The sequence below is a fragment of the Rhodotorula paludigena genome (assembly GCF_050403205.1).
Source record: "Rhodotorula paludigena JCM10292 DNA, Rt_paludigena_JCM10292v1_ctg7, whole genome shotgun sequence".
In the NCBI taxonomy this organism is placed as follows: domain Eukaryota; kingdom Fungi; phylum Basidiomycota; class Microbotryomycetes; order Sporidiobolales; family Sporidiobolaceae; genus Rhodotorula; species Rhodotorula paludigena.
In genome coordinates, this window is record NW_027481451.1 from 321,379 (window position 1) to 340,268 (window position 18,890).

Here is an 18,890-nt window from a genome sequence, read left to right on the forward strand (position 1 = left end):
CTGTTGATCTGCCCGCATCCTTGTTGTAGCTCCGCTTGCAGTGCCGTAATGCCGTACTCCAGCCGTCCACACTTTTTGATCGTCTTCGAGTTGCCGGCTCAGCTACGCCTCGACATTCCAGCACCTGCCGGCCCGCTCCCGAATCTCCGCTTCGCTGCACCACCCTGCATAGTCGGGCTCAGCGCCCTCTGCGCCGCGAGCGCGCTCGCTGATCCGCCCACCACTGCGCCTCCTCGCCCGACGCGGCCACTCCCGCCCGTCTGCTGGCTCGACGCCAAGCTCGCCGCATCTGCCGCCGCAGAGTGCGCGCGCCCGCCTGCCCCGCCGCCACCACCGCTAAAGCCCTGCCCGCCGCCTGCGAGGGGCATGTTCCTCCTTCGCGCCCCGCCGCCCGCTGTCCCGACGAAGCGGGATGACCCCGCCGGCGCTCCAAACCCGCTCGTTGCTGTTGTCGACGTGGACGGCGAGATCCCCTCGCCAATGCCCTCGCCGGGGAACCGCCCCGTCGCCGCGCCTCCCGCACCCGCAGGGTCCTGCTGCCCGCCGCCCGCGCCACGTGCAGCAGCCGTCCGGCGACGCTTCTGTACGCCGCGGAAGTGGGCGAGGAGTTCGGTCCAGCGAATCGAGGGCGGGTCGGGCGTCGCGCGCGCGCTGGCAACGGATGAGGCGCCGCCGGCGGGACCGGAGGGATGAGGGGCGGACGAGCGGAGAGCTGAGGGAGAGAGGAGGGAGGAGCTGCGAGAGAGTCGCGCATCAGGATACGAGATGCGCGAAGGGGTCCGAAGAAGGGCGAGAGGCGCACCGAGGGACCGTTTGCATGAAACCAAGCGAGCTAACGGCGCTCAAGCGGTTGCGCAGCGTCGCAAAGGCGCTCGACTGAGGCAGGAGCATGAGGAGGCCGTACATTGCTTTGAGTAAGTAAGGGTACCGCTCTGGCTCGAGCAGCTGAAGTCGAAGGGCTGCGGGCAGGAGGAATATCAGCACGCAGCTTGTAATTCTACGCGTAGGAATCGGCAGGTACAGGTGAAGACAGGAGACTCGATGAGCTGTACGAGCTTGTCAATCTGGATGAGCATCGGCACGGTCATCTCGAGGTCGGCGCTGCGAGCGGGAAGCAGTCAGCACAAAGGCTGATCAAGACAGGAATCGGACACGCACAAGATCTGCAGTAATGCGCTCGCTTGCTCGTACGCTTGCGCGAGGAGACACAGGGTGAAGGTCGCAACGGCATTGTGCGACCACGAGCGGTAGAGCGTGACGAAGAGGTTCTGCCCGTCCTGCGGATTCGAGCTCATATCAGCCGATCTCTCGCTCACGCGAGACTGCGACGAGCGGATGATCGAGAAGCACGCACCTTCGAGTCGAGCGTGCGGAGTCGCTTGCGGAAGTCGCTCAGTTCAGGCGAGGTGATCATGATGAGATTGAGGTTTTGAACCATGATACTCGCAAACTCGAGGTCCTATCGGACCAGCGCATCAAGTATTAGCACACGAGCCGCATACTTCAATCTGGCGGGCTGAGCGCTGCGTGACGTACCTCGTCCTTCTCCAGGATCTCCGCGCAGGTGCGATAGATCCGCTCGGCGTTCAGACTCCCGCACAGCTGGCGAATAATCAAGCTCCCCCTAGTCTCGAGCAGCTTGCGGTCGGTCGAGAACAGCTCGAGGAGGCTCGTCATGAGCGGGACAAAGTAGTCGTCCTGCGCCTCGCTCGACGCCGTCGCCCCAGTCCCGGTACCGGTCCCGAGCGAGCTGATCTGCGCCAAGAGCTGCAGGTCGTACCGCAGCACGCGCTCGGACGAGTCCGAGAGGAGCTTGAGAAGGATCGCAAGAGACAGGCCGGACGAGGTCGACGAGGCCGAGGCGTTGCGCTGCCGAGAGGTGCTGGGCCCGCCGGTGCCGGACGAGCCGGACGGGCGGTCGCGACGGGAGGTGAGCGAGGGATCGTCGCCTGCCAGGATCTGGGTAAGGCAGTGCGAGGGTTGGAGGCCGAGGAAGCGTCAGCGTGTCCTTTCCAGCCAGCAGCGTAGAACGCCCACCTTTCGTGGCGCCTTCTGATGCAGCATCAAGAGCCACTCGAGCGAAGCGACCCTCGTCTCTTCGTTGTCGCTCAAGAACTGGAGCGTGAGCTCGTTGACCGTGAGGCCGTACTGAAAGCGCGCTCCGTCCGGCTCATACTCGTCTTGCAAGTCGGGCGGGAACGCGAGTGCTCCGCTGCCGCCAGATGGGGACGGCGCGAGGGGCGAGACGACAGTCAGATGGCTGTCAGCGGTGGAGGCGAGCGTCGCAGAGGACTGGTGGTGGTGCAGTAGCGCGGCGGAGGCATCGCTGCCTGGCTTCTGTCGGTCGTGTCCTGGTCGCGGTGGTGCTGTTGACGATGTGGGGAACGGAAATGAGGAGGGAGGCGGCGAAGCGGTGAGATGCCGGTCGTGTGAGAAGGTCACCGTGGACGGCTGAGGCGGGGACCGGTCGGTCGAGGGGGACAGCGCGGCGCCGAACGGCGCAGGCGAGTCGATCGGGAGAGACTGGACGACCGAGAAGAGGATGTCGTTCGTGTCGGTTGCGGCCTGCTGTATTGCCGGGACATGGTGTGCGAGAGCAGAGAGAATGACGGGGATGAGGCGGGGAGCGAACGGGACGACGACGCCTGGGACGAATTGGAGGAACTCGGAGATCCAGTGAAGGCAAGTCGCCTGTATCTCCTCGTCTGCAGCCGGGGTCTTGAGCAAGTTGCGGTCAGAGAAAACGCTCGAGGTGGACGCACCGGGAAAGCTAAGGTGCTGCACGAGGATGTCGACAATGGCGGCGTAGTCGATGTGTACGCCCTGCCCCGGTATCCACTCCTCCGATCCGTCACCGTCGAGCGGGTAGGCCTCCTCGTCGCTATCGGCAATCGCGTCCTCGTCGTCGAACTCGCCATGCTCGTCCCCCTCACCACCGCCGCCAAGCGAGACTGTCCCCGTTTTAGGCGTCGGCGTGTCCTTCCTCCCTGCCTCGTCCTCGTCGCCCACCACGCCGTCCGTGTCGGTGACGGTGACAGTGCGCGCTTCGCTCGCGCGCCTCCTCCGGCGGTCCATCTCGCGCTCCCAGGCCTCCCGCCGCGCCTGGAGCCCCTCGAGCTGGATCTGCCGGACCTCGCGCGTCTCCTTGAGTAATCCCTCGAGGAGGCTCTCGGTGCTGAAGCGCACCTCGGCGGTCGGGTCGCCGAGGTACTTGAGTAGGCCCTCGAGAAAGTCGGGCAGGTGCGAGATGAGCTCGAGCTCGGGGACCGAGTCGAGCACGAGCAGCCACGAGATGAGGAATGTCCGCGTGAAGGGGTTCAGGACCGAGATGCGCTCGTGCAGGAGGGGGATGAAGCGCGGGAGGGAGAAGGCGCGCTGCGGCTGGGCGGGGGTCGAGGTTGTCGCCTTCTCCGCGCCTGTTGACGGGTGAGCTGCAGCGTACGCATCTCCATCCTCGTCGTAGTCGTCGCCGAGATTGGCGCGCGAGATGTAGATTGCGGCTTGCTCTGTCACGATGTCCTTGAGAAGGCGGTCGAGCAGCTCGGAGCCGTTCTTGACAGAGACCTCCGTGTCGGCGGCGAGCTGTGGAGGGATAGGATGAGCCATCCGACGCGGTTGACGAGGTCCCAAAGAGCGTACCTTGGAGAGCGAGTCGAAGAGCTCGTTGAAGTAGACGAGGATCTCGCCGTTTGCGACCTTGGCCTGCGCGGAGTGTGATGCAACGGTTATTCGGCGGCCCAACCAGCAAGCGCGGGACAAAACACACGATGTTGTACATGCTCTCGCATGCATAGTAGCGCAGCTTGGAGTCGTGGTCTTCGAAGCAGGCGAGGACGGGCATGATGAGGGCGCCGAGGTATTCGGGCAGGCGCGGACCGAGGGCGATTCTGCGTGCGACAAGGCTTGTCAGCGCGTTCGTGAGCGAGCCTCGGGCCGAAAGGACGCACGCGGTTGACGCGAGACCCATGATTCCTCCGCTGCGGGCGGCATGGACCTTTGTCCCCGCGAGCTCGACGAGCTGGGTGATGATCTGTCGCAGCTTGTGCTCATTTTCGGGAGTTCCCGACGCGGCAATCTCGCGCACTGTGTGCGGTAGAGGCGAGTGTCAGCGACTTGAACGGCGATGTGGGGGAACGAGCGACGTCGACGCCGACGGCACGACAGGAAGCGGGAGCGACTGGGCCCGACTTGAATCCCTCCAATGGATCGCCTGTAGCAGGCTGCTGCCTGCCAGCCCCCGGGAAGTGCTGAGACGGGACTCACGGACGACCTCGTACTGCAGCGCCGTCTTCTTGCGCGTCTCGTACGACTGGTGCTGCAGTCCCTGCCGGACTGCGGGCTCCATCTCGAGCAGTACAGCCTCGAGCCAGCTCGCAGCCCTGCGAAGCGTCGACTTGTGCGGGTTCAAGCGGCGCCGTCGAGTCGCGTCGGGACCGCGTCCCTCTCTGCCGCGACCACCACGTTCCGAGCGAACTCTGCTCCGCTGGTACGCGTCAGGCAGAGCACATCAGGAGGCAGAGCAGCAGCCGGAGTCACCCGGAACGCGACACCGCTTTTCGGCATCCGCCTGCTCCAAATCATCCTCGGCACCTTCACTCGAGCCGCACAGCCATGCTGCGAGCCACGAGCGCACGGGCAGTGCGGCGAGCACCTTCAGCGTGTACCTGCGTCCTTCCCGCCACCACTCGCGCTTTCGCTCGTCCTGCCGCGGCTCCTTCCCGACCTTCCGTAGCGACGGCACGGCGCACAATCCGCGACACTGCCCTGCCGACCGCGCAACAAGTTACGGCACGATGCTTGAGCACCATTCCGCGCAAGGACGGCTCGAAGGGCCCGACCGCAGCATACGACGCCGAGGTTGCGGCCGGCATCATTCAGAACGACGAGCACCAGCGGTCCATTGTCGCGCTCCTGCAAAACATGTACGAACAGCTCGCGGCCTACACCCCGCCACCAATCGGTCCGCTCCCGCCGCCCGTCCAGCCCTCGCTCTGGGACCGCTTGATGCGCTCGCGCCTGTTTGCCGACATGGCGGACGAGCTGCATCAGGCCAACACGGCCGTGATCCCGCTCCCGCCCCCGCCAACCAACCTCCCCAAAGGCCTGTACCTGTACGGCTCGGTCGGGTGCGGCAAGAGCTTCCTGATGGACCTCTTTTACGCGCACCTCCCCGAAAAGTACCACCGCGCGGCGAGCGACGGCGGGTTCGGCGCGCGGAGGGTCCACTTCCACCAGTTCATGATGGACGTGCACAAGAAGGGACACAGGATCAAGATGGAGAGCGGGATCGCGCAGGACTGGGTCGTCATGGCCGCGCGCGAGATTGCGGGCGAGACGCGTGTGCTCTGCTTTGACGAGTTTCAGGTGCGTGAGATGCCCGTCGAGCTTGTTGAGCTGGGCGTATCGGTTGCGCTGTGAGCACTGACTCTTCGTCTCGAATGTCTCGCGCACATCTGCGTGTCATTCCCTACAGGTCACCGATATCGCTGACGCCATGGTGCTGCGACGACTGATGGAGGCGCTGCATGCGCACGGAGTTGTGACTGTCATGACCTCCAAGTGAGTGTATCCAGCCGGACAAGCACACTGTGCTCTCGCGCGGTGTCTGCCGCTTGCGCTCGTTTTGAGGCGAGCGCTCACCTTCGTCCCCTCTCGCAGTCGCGCGCCCGACGATCTCTACAAGAATGGCATCCAACGCGAGCAATTCATGCCCTGCATAGACCTCATCAAGAACAGCTTCGTTGTGCAATGCCTAGACTCCGACATTGGTGCGTCGACGCTCACACAGCCCCTCGGTTCGCCGCCTGCTGACGACAGTGACGCAGACTACCGGAAACGCCCGCGCGAGCTCTCGCGCGTCTACTTCAACCCGATCAACGATGCGACCCGAGCCGAATTCGCCAAGCTATTCGAGTCGTCGTGCCACGTACTCACGCCGGGCGAGGCGATCGTTTCAGACCGAGTCCTGTCGGTCTGGGGCCGACCCGTGCATGTCCCGACCTCGACGAGCCAGGTCGCGCAGTTCACGTTCGTCGAACTGTGCGGCCAGCCGCACTCGGCGGCCGACTACCTCGAGATCACCAAGACCTTCGGGACCATCTTCCTCAGCGACGTGCCGCAGCTTGGGCTCGAAACGAAGGACCAGGCGCGCAGGTTCATCTTGTTCGTTGACGCGGCATACGAGGCCAAGGTGCGTCGCGAGCGAGCGCTTTCTCTGTCTGTGAAACGCCTTCAGTAGGCATAGACACTCATCAATCTCGCTGCGCAATGCACAGACTAAGCTCTTTGTACTTTCCGACCCACCCATCGCCTCAGTCTTCTCGGACGAGCGGCCCGCAGCGGGCCAGGGGCCCGGCGAGATTAGCGCGCACCAGCGCGCCATGATGGACGACCTCGGCCTGTCGGCCGACATTGTCGGCGCGAGCTCGATCTTCACGGGCGACGAAGAGGTGTTTGCGTTTGCGCGGGCAGTGGTTCGTCGCCGTCTCTCGCTGGCACTCGCCGGCCTTCTCAATCCGGGTCGGGGCTTTAGTTCAGAACAAGCTCTGACTCTCGCTTGTTCCGGGCTCGCAGTCGCGCATCACCGAGATGGGCTCTGTGCAGTGGGCGCGGTCGCAGGGCGTCGCGCAGCCGGCGAAAGGACTCGACGCGGACCAGGTCGAGCGCGAGGGGCGCAAGGTCGGGACGGCGTAGACATCGCTCGGGGACGCGCAGTGGTTTGTATGCACGCGTTTCGAGTGGTGCTCGACCGCAAGAGAGGTTTTCCGAGCTTCATAGCGCTACTTTCATTTTTGACTTCTCGTCTGCTCAGCTCTGCGCTTCTCTCGCTTTCGCTCGTCGCTCGCACTTCGCTCAGCTCGCTCGTACCACCGTAGAAATGGGCCTCGACTTGACCAAGGGCGGCCTCAAGCCCACCGGCACCCCGTCCACGCGGCCCTCGCACCGCTCGCCGCCGCTCTCGCACGAGCGCACGACCGCCTCGCCCACCTTCACCGCGTCCGCCACACCCGCGCCGTTCCCGACGCCCGTCTCGCAGCCGCAGCAACAGTACAAGGGGCACAAGGGCGCGCAGCAGCACGGCCTCGCGCTCCCGCAGAAGCGCCCGCTCGGACCACGGGACCTCGCGCTCGACCTCGACGCCGGCGGGTCCAAGACGCTCCGCAAGAAAATGCGCAAGGTGATGGACGAGACCGACGCGGTCGCACGTGCGCGCGACTCGGCGAGCAAAGCTGGGCGCGATGATGATGACGACGACGACGACGACGAGGAGATGCCGCCGCCCAAGCAGCCGCGCAAAAACGGCGGCAATGTGCCCCTCGTGGCTGCTATGTCGACGAACGGCAGCGACAAGGGCAATGCTATCAAGGGAGAAGGCGGCGACTCTGCCTTCACGCAGCAGCACGACTACATTCCGCTCGCCGACTCCCGCCGTTCGTCGTCGCCCTTCACGCCCGCCTTTGACGACGACCTGACGCCCTCCCAGAGTGATGTACCGCACCCGTCTCAGCCGGGCGACGTCAACACGTCCGCGCCCTCGAGTGACATGGACATTGTCACTGGCGGCGGCGAGGAGCACCAGACGGGCGGTAAAAGCTTCATCGGCATCCCGCTTTCAATCGCGACCGACGTTGAGACACACAGCTATTTCGTCGAGGAGCGCGAGTACCTCGTGCTCGATGATGACGACGATGCGGACCTGGCCGGGTTTGACGCGGCGTCGGCGGCAGACTCGGGGGCGGGCTCGGCGTGGGACAGCAAGACGGCCGTCGAGTCGCTTATCGACGAGGAGCTCGACGGCGAGCCGATCCAGGCGAGCCAAGAGGCCGAGGAAGGAGGCGCCACGGACTGGCGCGACGATGGTGACCTCGTTGCGCAGGCGAAGGCCGCCTTGAGCAGAGTCGAGAAGCGCTTTGCGGAGGAGCAGCTGGAGGAGTTCGACAACGCCGTGAACAAGCGCCGCAAGTTGGTCCCGATTGACGAGGTAAGTCTCGCCGCCTCTGTCTCTTCAGCGAAATGTCGCTCGAATGTTTGACTGATCATGTGCGGCGACGTCCACAGGAGGACGACTACCTCTTCACGCCTCAGCGCTCTGCCTCGCTTGCAGCGCAGTACTCGTCCGCCTCTCTCGGCCCCGCTCGCACGAATTGCGCGCACTCGCAGTACGGCGACGAGCTCGTCGCGTCGCAGGTCGGCGAAGACGATGCGCACGCACAGGTCGTCGAGTACCACGCGAGCAAGCGTGCGCTTCCGCCGACTGTCGACGAGTGGTACGAAGGCGCGGCGAGGCCGTTCATGCGCTGGGCGGAGAGGCTGGCTGCGGAGCAGCAGGAAAAGGAGGAGAAGCGCGAGGCGGACGAGCAGCACGAGAGCGGCCAGGCGCTTGTGGGCGAGGTTGCGAATGAGAAGGACCTCGGCGAGTATGTCAAGGCGTTCGACTCGCTCAAAGCCAAGGTCGAACGGCTCGTTGAGTGCGTGTTCTCTTCGACCGGTGTTGGCTTGCTCGTAACCTCTCCCTAGCTGACCAGATCTCTGGGCTCGAACACACGCAGCCGCAAGACGACCCGCCACGCCTCGCACGCTGCTGTCCTCAGCTCGCACGGCCGCACCCTCCAGGAGAAGCAGGCGTTGCTCGACGGATCGATCACGAATCTCATCAATTGGAGCAGGCCATTCTTCTCGTCGACCAAGCGCCTGCTGAGCGGCGGCTCGTTGAGCAAGGAGGAACAGGGCGAGCAGGGCAATGAGCAGGAGGAGAAGGAGCAGGTCGAGGAGGACTGAAGGAGACATGGTCGTAGGCTTCGCTGCATCCGCTTTCCAAGCCGCTGAAGACCCCATATGCGAGTGACTGAAGAGTTGAGCCAGCGCGATTCGCCAATCATCGTGAGCTGCTCGCACGCGCAAAGGTGGACACGAAGCGAGAACCGACAGACGATACCTTGGTGTTACACTCTATGCAGCGCCTCTTGTCCTACTTCTGCTCGAGGAGGAACTTGCGCAGCTTCTCGAGTGCGCGATAGCGGTGCGAGATGGCGTTCTTGGCTGTGCCGTCCATCTCGGCGTAGCTGCGAGTGCGAGAGTGTGAGGCGGTCTCAGGAGACAGGACGCCGACGGTCACAAGCAGCGCGTCGCACAGGCCGTAAACCACTTACGTCCTGCCCTCGCCCTCATCCGGCTCGAACACCGGGTCCCACCCGAAGTGCGTCGGTCCCCTCGCCGGCACAATCTTGCCTTCGGTCCTCCCCTCGAACAGGACCGGCTCGCTCCCCGGGCCAGCAGAGTACGCAAAGGTGCAGATGGCGGTCGCGCGCTTGGATGAGAAGCCGGCGAGCATGTTGTTGAGGCCTGCGAGTGGGAGGAGCGCGAGTGAGCGGGCGCGGAGGGGACGGTCTCTGACGCTAATCGCGCACCGTCGAGACCGACCGCCTTGAGAAAGTACTTGATGTAGGGGCCTGGCAGACCGCCGAGAGCCTCGAATGCGAGAGCCGTATCCTGCAAGGGCGAGGTGGGGAGCGGTCAGCGGCGCCTCCTCCCGGTCTGCCGCTGTAAGAGATGCGTTGCAGCGCACCTCGGTGATGCACGGACCGCCAACGACGTCTGCAGCAGCCTTGACCTTTGCCCGAGCGACTTCCTGGGTGGTGCCCTGCACTTCGGGAAGGTCGAGGTCCTGGCTCTCAACGCTGAATGAAGGCGTGGTGGCCGGGTCGGACCCGCCGGCGTGCTGGGTCGAGGCGAGGAGGATCGAGCGGACCTCCTTCAGCTTGTTGGCGTTGCCCGTGACGAAAAGGACAGTCCGCGGGGTCGTTGCCATGATGACGGAGAGACTGTCTGAGAGGAAGAGGCTGAGTGGGTCGGGCTGTTCAGAGGCGCGTTGATGAGCCTCGCTGAAGCTCTACAAGGCTCGATCAAGCTGTCGCGTGAGGTTGGCGGGAGCGAGGAGATCGCTCGAGGTGCTCTCGTCGCCGACTTTCATCTTTCTCGCTTCTGTCGCTCTCTTGATTCTCATGCTGGCGCTCAGAAGTGCACAAACCTCTCACAGGGCCGTACCTCGGGGCGTTCAAGCCGTCAGCCCGTCTTGTTCTCGCTCCTTTGCTTCATCTCCTCATCGCCTGGGACCGGTCCGCAACTTTCGCTTAGCGTCTTCGTGAGCCGAGCTGACTCGTGCAATACCTTCAGCCTAGTATTCATGTCTCGGAATCGCACAATCCCTGGTTCAACCTTGCGTATGAAGACTGGTACGCCCCGTGCTCTCCTCTGTTCCCCTCTCGACCCTCTCTAACTCGCTTCTCACAGGCTCTTTCGCAAGACCGAACCCGATCATCGCATTCTGTATCTCTATCGCAACTGTCCCAGTGTGATCATCGGCCGAAATCAGGTATGAGTCCCCTTGTCTTGCTCGACGCGCCATCGACTGACTTCTTTCTTCAACGCAGAATCCCTGGAAGGAGATTGACCTGCACCGCCTGCGCGAGCTCGGTATCCCCTTTGTGCGACGGAAAAGCGGTGGCGGAACTGTCTACCATGTGCGCCGGTCTCCGAAACTTGAAAGCGATGCAGGCTGATCCTTTGAATTCCAGGACCTCGGCAACACGAATTATTGCGTGTTCGTACCGCGCGAGGAGTTTGACCGAAGATCGAATGCCGAGCTTGTCACTGCGGGGCTAAACGAGCTTGATGTCCCGGCGTTCGTCAACGAGCGGCACGACATTGTCGTCGACGGATTCAAGATGAGTTTCCGTTCTTTTCTAGACGGCTTGGACTTTGTGCCTGACAATCGGCGAAACAGCACGTGTCGGGCTCGGCATTCAAGCTCGTCAACAAGCGAGCTTACCACCACGGGACAATGTTGATCGATGCACAGCTCGGGACCCTCCGCGGCGTGCTCGGCAGCAAGAAGGTGCGTATCGCTCTCGCCATTCTTCCGATACTTGAACAAGACTGACGGTGCGAATGCAGGAAGCGATGGTCACCAAAGGCGTCGCCTCGGTCCCTTCGCCCGTGCGGAACCTGCGCGAGTGGAGTACCCGGGTCAACCACGAGCGCTTCGTCGAAGTCGTCGCGCGTCAGTTTGAGGAGAAGTACGCGCTGAGCGGGGAGATCAAGGTGCGTCACACGCTCTGATACCCATGCACGAACAGCGAGACTGACGCGCCACGGCGAGCGCAGCGGATAGACGAGGGCGTGCTCGAGCACAACGAGTACGTGCGCGAAGTGGTCGACGAGCTCAAGGTGCGTTCAGTACTCTGCAGGCTCTTCGCATAGAGGCTGAATCGCTAACGCGTCCATCGCTTCATGCGCGCGGCGAAGTCGTGGGAATGGCAGTACGGGCAGACCCCCGAATTTACGCACGAGCTGAGCGGTACCTTCCCCTTCGGATCCCTCGTACGTCCGTTCGTCGCTTTCAATGAAAATTCACCCTCGCTCACGTTGCTCCCGTATGCCGCAGACCCTCTCCGTCAACTCAAAACACGGCCTCATCACCTCCGCCTCGCTTTCAAACCCCCCTCGCCCGCTCGACTGGTGGCGCACGGCAAGCGAGCTCTGCCGCCTGCTCGAGGGCGACCGATACGAGACGCTGGAGCGGACGCGCGAGGCGCTGCCGCGACTAAAGGGCGAAGAAAGGGAGCGGATGGAGACGCTCGTCGAGTGGCTGCAGAGGGAGATGTAGACGCTCGAGTGGAACTCTCACCTACTCACCTGCGGAGATTGAGCGCGGCAGGATCTGGAACGGGTGCATGGACGAGATGCTCGTCGAGCGATACGACTTTCTCGCTCAGCGCGACTCTCCACGCCTCCGCCCCCTTCTGTCCCCGTACAGCGATGACCGTGATCAAGAGAGGCGTGGAAACGGGTCCAAACAGTCGTGAACACCGCGCATCGATGCTTCCCATGCAGTTGAGAAGGTCAAAGCAAACGAGGCGAACGACGACAGGCTGAACGACGGTGTTGCAAGACGATGGGATCCTCAGCTACTGCAGAACGAGACACTAGGCGATGCAGAATTCGGCAGAAGGCTTCACTTCGCAGTGCGGGAGTGCTTGGCCGGCTTCGGGAGGAACGACGCGAGGAAGTCACCGAGCGGACGCTTCGCGCTCTGCACGAAGGCATTCCCTTCGCGACCCGTCTCGGGAGACGGCTGAAGTAGCTCGGCCGATTCAAACGGCGCAGGAGGTGCCTGCGTCGTTGACCACGACGAGGACGACTTTGCGGGCGGCGCAAGCGGCTCCTCAGGCGGCGGCGTCGTGCGCTCGTTGAGCGTGACGGCGGGCTCGGGCGAAGAGGAAATGTGGACGGGCGACAACGGAAGGACGGGGTCGGCGGCGGCCGGTGCGGGTGTCTCCGGGCGAGCGGGGAGTGCCGGCGACGGCGAGGCGGGCGAAGAGCACGGAACCGCAAGGAGGTTGACAAGGGACGAGGTGATGCGGCACGTCTTGGTATGATCTTCGACGATGCTGCGCGTGCCGCGGTAGGGGCAACCGGGCGTGGCAGCGCATCTGCAATTGCCGGCCGAAGGTGAGCAGCCGACGGAGCGATGCGAAGGCGAGACGCACGTAAAGGACGTGCACACGGCTTCGTGCTGCGACACCTTCTTGCGCAAGTACTTGCCGCCATTCTGGGAGCCGCAGTCAGATCCGCCGCGAGGGCAGGCGATGATCCCGTCGGGACACCTTTGCACGTGGTTGTGCTCGTTCTTGCGCTTGAGCTTGCACTGGCACTGGGGGCACACCATCCAGTCTTTCATCGAGCTGAGAACCGCCTTGATGTGGCGCTTTGACGACTCGTAAAGCTTGGGGCACTGCAAAGACTTGGTAGCGGGGCATTCGATGGAAGCCAGGGAGATCAGGCCTACCTCGTGCTCACGCAGTTCGCCAAGCTTTCCAATCCACTTGCACCCCCCATCCCGGCACTCGTAGCTGCATGGCCCCTCGAAAACGTCAGCCCGGCGCAAGCGACAACGAGCGACGTGCGCCGACGCACCGAAGCGTTTCAATCTCGAGCTTGAGCGTCGGTTCGCAGCGGAGCGTGTCCCTCGAAATCGCCTCGTCGCACTTGAGGCACACGGGTGGCTGCGGCGCCTCGTCGCTGTTGACGAGCCAGATGGCGTCGGTGCAGCACGCGAGGTGGCCGCTCGAACAGAGCGAGATGGGCGGGTAGGCGGCGCCGTCGCACTTGCAGCAGCGGAAGGCGCTGGGAAGGTCGCCGATGAACTGGGCGGCCGGATACGGCATGGCGAGTATGGGCGAGTGGGCGAAAGCGAGCGAGCGAGCGAGTGCGGGCTGACGAAGACGCGAGAGGCTTTGACGGAGGCTTGACCGGTGCGTTCCCGAGCAAGAAGCTTTGCTGTACTCTTCAGAGCAATGAGCGAGCTCGAGAGATGTGTGAGGAGTGAAGGCGAGAGGAAGACCGGTGAATGGTAAGGAGAGCGGAAGAGGGTCGTGCGAGCACTGGTCGCGCGAGTTGGACGTTGTCCCCTGCTTTCGAGAGAAGGTCTGACAAACGCTACAGTCTCGCTCGATGGCCTGAAGACGCGCTGGCGAGGGCGACAAACCCGTTGACAGGCGATGTCAACCTCGCCGAGTCCCGGTCCACTCGGACGCAAAAACGGTCTGCACTGCACGAACACGCTGCACAGAGGAGAGAGGGAAGGAAACAAGCGGGTGTACGGGGCAGAAAGACTGAAGGGACTCAGCCGGTCCTGCGTCTCTTGCCGCCATGAGGCGGGGGTTGCATGAACGGGACCGAGACGCGAACCGTGAAATCGACGCTCAGCTGCGGCCCTTCTCCGCCGCGGTCGCCGCGCGTGTTGACCGAGACGTCGCCGACTTGGAGCGAAGCGTTGGACCCGCGCGAGCCGCTCGAGCCGACGGACGAGCGTCCGACCTGCTGGTGAGAGACCGCCGAAGCCGCGTCGTCGACCTCCTCGTCGTTCTCGGCAAGCTCGACGAACCGATGGCTGCGCTTGTGCCCGCCGCCGTGACTATCGGAGCCGTGCGAACTCGGCGCGCGTAGCTCTTCCGAGATCAACTCGATGGCGCCCAGCGCCGCGTTGCACACCTGCTGCATGCCGGCGGCGATGACGCGCGTCTCGAAGCGGCAGCTGGCTTCGTGCGCGACGAGCGAGGCGCGCGTCCCGCGGACCGTGCAGCCCGGCGTGACTTTGCAGCTGTGGTCTAGCGCCGTCAGTAATGCCGTCGACTCGAGGGGAGGGTTGCAGCGTACAGGTGCAGCGTGCACGTGGTCTGCTCGTGATTGTGCATCCTGCCGCGCGTCATGACGCCCGCCTCGTGGACGCCGCCGCAGTGGCGCCCGCCCCTCGGGCAGATCACGACGACGGCGTCGCAGGTCTCGAAGTGCGACGCCGTGCGGTGCTGGCGGTGCTGACAGAGGCAGCGAGGGCAGGTGACGAAGCGGTGGACGCACTGGAAGGTGAGAACAGGGTGAGTTGAGTGCAGGCGAAGAGACGCGGACAGGAGAGCTGAGCGCACCGTCCCGACGTGCATTTCCTCGCTGTGGACGTTACCGACCCACGTGCAGCCGTTGTAGCGGCACCGGTACCTGTTGCACGCCCGAGGGCTCAGGTCTGGCGCAAGAGAGCGAACCAGCACGATCCGGACGCACCTGAACGACTCGATCTCCGACTCGGTCGCGTGAGTGAGCGGGCATGTGTATGCGTCGACGTGGTGCACGCCACACCAATCGCACGGGTGCGGCGTGCTGGCATTGTTCTGCGTGACCCAGTGCGAGCAGCTGTTGCAGACGGGCGGCTGCTGCGGGCAGACGAGGGCGGCGGGCCAGGCCGCCTGCTGGCACGCCGTGCACTGCAGGTGTGCCGGGAGACGGTCGACGAACTGCGCGAGAGACTTGCCCATCGCTCGGTGTCGCTGCAGACGCGAGGAAGGCGAGGCGATGTGGAGCGACGAGGCGAAGCGAAGAGAGGACAAGAGGCCCAGGCAGACAGCGGGGCGGGATGTAGGCAGCCCAGCACTCCAGTGACGCGAGTACTTTATCGACCAGCAATGTGTGCAGGCGGAGAGAGAGAAGCGGGGACGGAGAGCCAGGAGCGGCAAGTCCGTGGAGGGGTCGAGCGCGAGACGAGCGTGAAAGGGGCGAGATCGTCACAGAGCGTGAAAGCCTCGCTTCTCGGGAGTCTCTCTCCACTTCCACATGCCAGGACGCCGCTCTCTACCGCCGTCTGTCCCCATGGAGTACAGCCGCGTCGTTCCAGCAACCCCTAACGCGCTTAGAAGCGAGCGAACGACTTGGTCTTCTGCTTCGAGACGCGGAGCACGTTGAAGCTACAGGTGACGACAACAATCAGCGGGCAGGTTTCTGACCGATTTCGAGAGGATTGGGGACGCACCGGACCGTCTTCGAGAGAGGGCGGCACTGGCCGACAGTGACGATGTCGCCAACGTCAACGCGGAAAGCCGGCGAGCAGTGGACCGCGACGTTCTTGTGGCGCTTCTCGTCTGCAGGGATAGAATAGAAGGTGGCGCGTCAGTTCCCCTGTCTGACAGACGAGACCACCCCTACAACAGCTCGATTCGGGTCGAGCGTGTCGCAGGCGAGCGAGAAGAAGCGAGAGACGTACACCTCGAGTACTTCGGGACGAAGTGGAGGTACTCGCGGCGGATGATGATGGTGCGGGTCATCTTGGTCGAGATGACCTTGCCGGTGAGGATGCGGCCACGGATCGAGACAAGGCCGGTGAAGGGGCACTTCTTGTCGATGTAGGTGCCGTCGATGGCCTCACGAGGGGTCTGAGGACGCAGGCAGACTCGGTCAGCTCAACCGGGACGGGCGCGCACCCGCAGTGGGGAGGAGGGAGGGCGAGGCGCACCTTGAAGCCAAGGCCGACCTCCTTGTACCACCGGCGGTCCTTGCCCGCGACCTTGCGCGAGGTCGTGGAGACCTTGTTGTTGTGGAACAAGGGCTGCTTCTGGAAGGACTTCTCGACTTGCTCGGCCATGGTCCTGCGAGACCAAGGGAGGATCGAGGGGGAGCGGGACAAGAGCGAGTGCGGCGACGTGCGGTGCGGAAAGAGCGGCAGAGGGCGTTTTCGAGGTCGTGGAGGTCGGTAAAGGCGAGTACAGGGCGGCAGCGGATGCGGGCGCGAAGAGGTCAGCTCGCTCCGACGGTGCGACCAAGTGCGGACCGTGTGCTCGCAGCCCGCCCAGCCCGCCTCGGCCCCTCCAGAGCGCCCATGCGCAGCTCTGCCCTCCGTTCATGCAGCGTTCTGCCGTGTCCCGCCCTGCAGAGCCGCGCACGAGGCGCGCACAGGCGCTGCGCCGTGCGAGACGAAGTTTCTCGCCGGGTCGCGCTTGAGCTGGCGCGACGGCGGCGGCGCGCAGGAGCGGCGGGGCGGGCGGGAGACGGGTGCAACAGGGCGTGGAAGGGTGGCAGGGAAGCTCGGCGTACGGAGTAAGGGCGGCTGTTCACACGAGAGCGATCAACGAGGGGAAAGGGGAAACTCGCGCGAGCGACGCCAGCTCGACGCTGCACCCGCCCCCGCCCCTTCCCCCGCTGGCCCTCTCTGGACCGTCCAGGCTGGCTTTACGGGCGAGCCTGCACTGCCTACAGGTCACGCCGCTTGCGACTCGCGCCACTCGCTGCGACTGCGCGGCCGTCCTCCCCGTCTCTTCCTCTGCCGTCTCCTCAAGAAGGCCTACACGCTCTTCTGCGGCGCCTGATGACTGCTTGCTGGTTGTCAACGCACAAGAGATGCAGCTTACGAACACAATCCCTCTATGAAGCCGCCTGGAGGTGCATTCTGTGCGGTGGGGTCGCCTTTCAGTAGCACCGCTGAGACGCTTACCTCTGCCACGGCCAATCGCGTGGCGAGATGCTGTCCGTGCAAGCTTTGCATGTACGGCTGACTGTAAAGCCGCGCTCACTGCGTCGCGCGACTCCTCTTTCCGCCTGCGTCGCTTTGGTCGCTCCTGGTCTTGCCTGTCGCTCGAATCCGCTCCCGTCATTCGCCCACATGTCTGTCTGCTGCTCCTCTCGCTTGTAAACTCTGCGCTGCATCAAGGCCCAGCGGCGGGGCTGACCGGCTGCGTGCCGCGCACATGTGCGCTCCCTCGGTCGGCCGGCACGCCGAATCCAGCTTCGGGGGCGGGTCCCACCTCTCGAGAGTCATTTCCGCTTACACAACCCACGACTCGTGCAACAGGCCGGAAGTACTCGTGCACCAGAACATCCCTGCTGGCAGGCTGCGTGTTGGTCGCGGCGATCGGCGCCGTCGGCCAGTGCGGCCCTCTCCCGAAGACGGTCCGGTGCGTCCCCGGTCCTCTCCAGCTCGGCCAGAACTTGCCCGCTGACTACTGTCATCACCTGTATCTTCAACGTGCTCCGCGTCTCGAAGCAGAAGACCAAGTCGTTCGCTCGCTTCTAAGCGCGTTAGGGGTTGCTGGAATGACGCGGCTGTACTCCATGGGGACAGACGGCGGTAGAGAGCGGCGTCCTGACATGTGGAAGTGGAGAGAGACTCTCGAAAAGCGAGGCTTTCACGCTCTGCGACGATCTCGCCCCTTTCACGCTCGTCTCGCGCTCGACCCCTCCACGGACTTGCCGCTCCTGGCTCTCCTTCCCCGCTTCTCTCTCTCCGCCTGCCACTACTCCGAGTGGACTTGCTTGCTAGGCTCGCCTCTGCGCTCGGCCACGTCCTTCGCCGTGATACGACTGGCGACCCGATCCTTCGCCAGTCCGCCTCCGTCCTCTCCTCTTCTCCACGCCGCTACGATGTCGAGCTTCGTCTTCGGCCGCTTCGCTCTCGATCTCCAATTACTTTGGCAACGCTTCGCGCTCGCCTTCAGTGCGTGTCTCCGTACTCCGAGCGAGAGACCGTCCGGAGCTGATACTGGGTTCGACAGCTGTCTTCGAGTACCGCGCCGCCCCGCCTCTCGACACTTTCGGTCCCCGCCCGGGCCCTCTTCCCGTTCCCGACGCGCCCGCTGCCGAGGTAGAAGCTCCCGCCGCACGCGACGGTCGGCACGCCGTCGCCGACGATGCAGGCAATCCGGCGGAGCAGCAGCTCGTCGTACATGCTGAGGGCGGAGGCGAAGGCGAGGAAGAGCAGGCCGGGTGGGAGGGCGGAGGGGACGAAGAGGACGTTCAGGGCGAAGGCGGTGAGGGTGGTCCCGCTGGTGCGTCCTCCTCCCGGTCGAGAAGTCTCCGCCCTTCACGCCAAGGATGCTCAATGACGGATGTAGCAGCAGCAGGCTATATTCTCGCTCTTGACAACGCGACGGGCACCTCGTTCTGGGTCAACGATGGCGCGTACATCGAAGGCAACCTCAACTTCCGCCGCCACTTCTTCGTCCTGCGCAACGTCAGCAACGGCACCTTCTACTTGGGCAAAGGACCGGGCACCGATCCGCTGGAGCCGTCCGGCAACAGCATATACTACGAGCCGCACGACATCAGCATGGGCAGCCTCGTCCTGGAGATCCCTCTCGAGTTCCGCGACATCTGGGAGCGGCAGGTCATGGAGATCGGCTCGCACGCCAAGCAGCTGCGCCCGCAGCCTACTGGGCGCCGCACCTGGCTGCAGGCAGCGCTCAACGATATAATCATGCCTTTCCGCTCGCACCGTCTCGCCAACCTGTGCGCCGCTTTCTGCGCTACGCACCAGTACAAAGGCAGGCGCGCCCCAAAGTGGCTCCTCCCGGCAGAAAGGGAGGTTGTTGAGGCCGAGCTTGCGGCTCAGCCTGATGCGGAGGACTCGGATGCGGAGGCGGTTTAGCAGGCGTTTTGTGAGCCAGAGCAAGATCACTCTGAAGGAAGTGCGTGAACCCAATCTTGAGCAAGTCATTCTCCTTGTAATGGACTGAAGAAGAGCAAGCAGGAAGCTGAGGAACTGCAAGGGAAAGACGAGAATCCGACTGGTAGGC

General features: G+C 63.9%; 9 protein-coding genes across 9 annotated transcripts; 4 read left to right on the plus strand and 5 right to left on the minus strand.

The window, feature by feature from the left end:
• Window positions 1–98: 98 nt before the first annotated feature.
• VAC14 (Vac14p) lies at window positions 99–4,345 on the minus strand (the record flags this gene model as incomplete). Its single annotated transcript, XM_076647071.1, has 12 exons — window positions 99–735; window positions 803–959; window positions 1,022–1,101; window positions 1,159–1,277; window positions 1,355–1,459; window positions 1,537–1,959; window positions 2,038–2,705; window positions 2,763–3,582; window positions 3,640–3,702; window positions 3,767–3,887; window positions 3,948–4,083; window positions 4,264–4,345. The coding sequence occupies 12 exons, from the start codon at window positions 4,343–4,345 to the stop codon at window positions 99–101; spliced, it is 3,411 nt and encodes a 1,136-aa protein (XP_076507409.1).
• Window positions 4,346–4,611: 266 nt separating this feature from the next.
• On the plus strand, window positions 4,612–6,693 carry JCM10292_006147 (AFG1 family ATPase; the record flags this gene model as incomplete). The annotated part of the gene is made up of 7 exons (XM_076647072.1): window positions 4,612–4,660; window positions 4,733–5,364; window positions 5,474–5,559; window positions 5,659–5,768; window positions 5,826–6,190; window positions 6,276–6,473; window positions 6,574–6,693. 7 exons carry the CDS (start codon window positions 4,612–4,614, stop codon window positions 6,691–6,693), a joined length of 1,560 nt encoding a protein of 519 aa, XP_076507410.1.
• Window positions 6,694–6,877: 184 nt separating this feature from the next.
• Window positions 6,878–8,778, plus strand: JCM10292_006148 (uncharacterized protein; the record flags this gene model as incomplete). Its single annotated transcript, XM_076647073.1, has 3 exons — window positions 6,878–7,981; window positions 8,059–8,468; window positions 8,550–8,778. 3 exons carry the CDS (start codon window positions 6,878–6,880, stop codon window positions 8,776–8,778), a joined length of 1,743 nt encoding a protein of 580 aa, XP_076507411.1.
• Window positions 8,779–8,968: 190 nt separating this feature from the next.
• On the minus strand, window positions 8,969–9,808 carry HAM1 (nucleoside triphosphate pyrophosphohydrolase HAM1; the record flags this gene model as incomplete). The annotated part of the gene is made up of 4 exons (XM_076647074.1): window positions 8,969–9,062; window positions 9,150–9,342; window positions 9,408–9,489; window positions 9,566–9,808. 4 exons carry the CDS (start codon window positions 9,806–9,808, stop codon window positions 8,969–8,971), a joined length of 612 nt encoding a protein of 203 aa, XP_076507412.1.
• A 193-nt stretch (window positions 9,809–10,001) lies between these two features.
• AIM22 (putative lipoate--protein ligase) lies at window positions 10,002–11,665 on the plus strand (the record flags this gene model as incomplete). The annotated part of the gene is made up of 10 exons (XM_076647075.1): window positions 10,002–10,040; window positions 10,174–10,232; window positions 10,291–10,372; window positions 10,431–10,520; window positions 10,575–10,760; window positions 10,859–10,894; window positions 10,954–11,100; window positions 11,164–11,226; window positions 11,305–11,379; window positions 11,444–11,665. 10 exons carry the CDS (start codon window positions 10,002–10,004, stop codon window positions 11,663–11,665), a joined length of 999 nt encoding a protein of 332 aa, XP_076507413.1.
• Window positions 11,666–12,013: 348 nt separating this feature from the next.
• JCM10292_006151 (uncharacterized protein) lies at window positions 12,014–13,226 on the minus strand (the record flags this gene model as incomplete). The annotated part of the gene is made up of 4 exons (XM_076647076.1): window positions 12,014–12,491; window positions 12,549–12,793; window positions 12,848–12,911; window positions 12,976–13,226. The coding sequence occupies 4 exons, from the start codon at window positions 13,224–13,226 to the stop codon at window positions 12,014–12,016; spliced, it is 1,038 nt and encodes a 345-aa protein (XP_076507414.1).
• A 457-nt stretch (window positions 13,227–13,683) lies between these two features.
• On the minus strand, window positions 13,684–14,867 carry JCM10292_006152 (uncharacterized protein; the record flags this gene model as incomplete). The annotated part of the gene is made up of 4 exons (XM_076647077.1): window positions 13,684–14,161; window positions 14,218–14,417; window positions 14,484–14,553; window positions 14,617–14,867. 4 exons carry the CDS (start codon window positions 14,865–14,867, stop codon window positions 13,684–13,686), a joined length of 999 nt encoding a protein of 332 aa, XP_076507415.1.
• A 371-nt stretch (window positions 14,868–15,238) lies between these two features.
• Window positions 15,239–15,967, minus strand: JCM10292_006153 (uncharacterized protein; the record flags this gene model as incomplete). The annotated part of the gene is made up of 4 exons (XM_076647078.1): window positions 15,239–15,293; window positions 15,359–15,467; window positions 15,590–15,758; window positions 15,839–15,967. 4 exons carry the CDS (start codon window positions 15,965–15,967, stop codon window positions 15,239–15,241), a joined length of 462 nt encoding a protein of 153 aa, XP_076507416.1.
• A 1,772-nt stretch (window positions 15,968–17,739) lies between these two features.
• Window positions 17,740–18,742, plus strand: JCM10292_006154 (uncharacterized protein; the record flags this gene model as incomplete). Its single annotated transcript, XM_076647079.1, has 3 exons — window positions 17,740–17,812; window positions 17,871–18,143; window positions 18,213–18,742. 3 exons carry the CDS (start codon window positions 17,740–17,742, stop codon window positions 18,740–18,742), a joined length of 876 nt encoding a protein of 291 aa, XP_076507417.1.
• Between the last annotated feature and the right edge of the window lie 148 nt (window positions 18,743–18,890).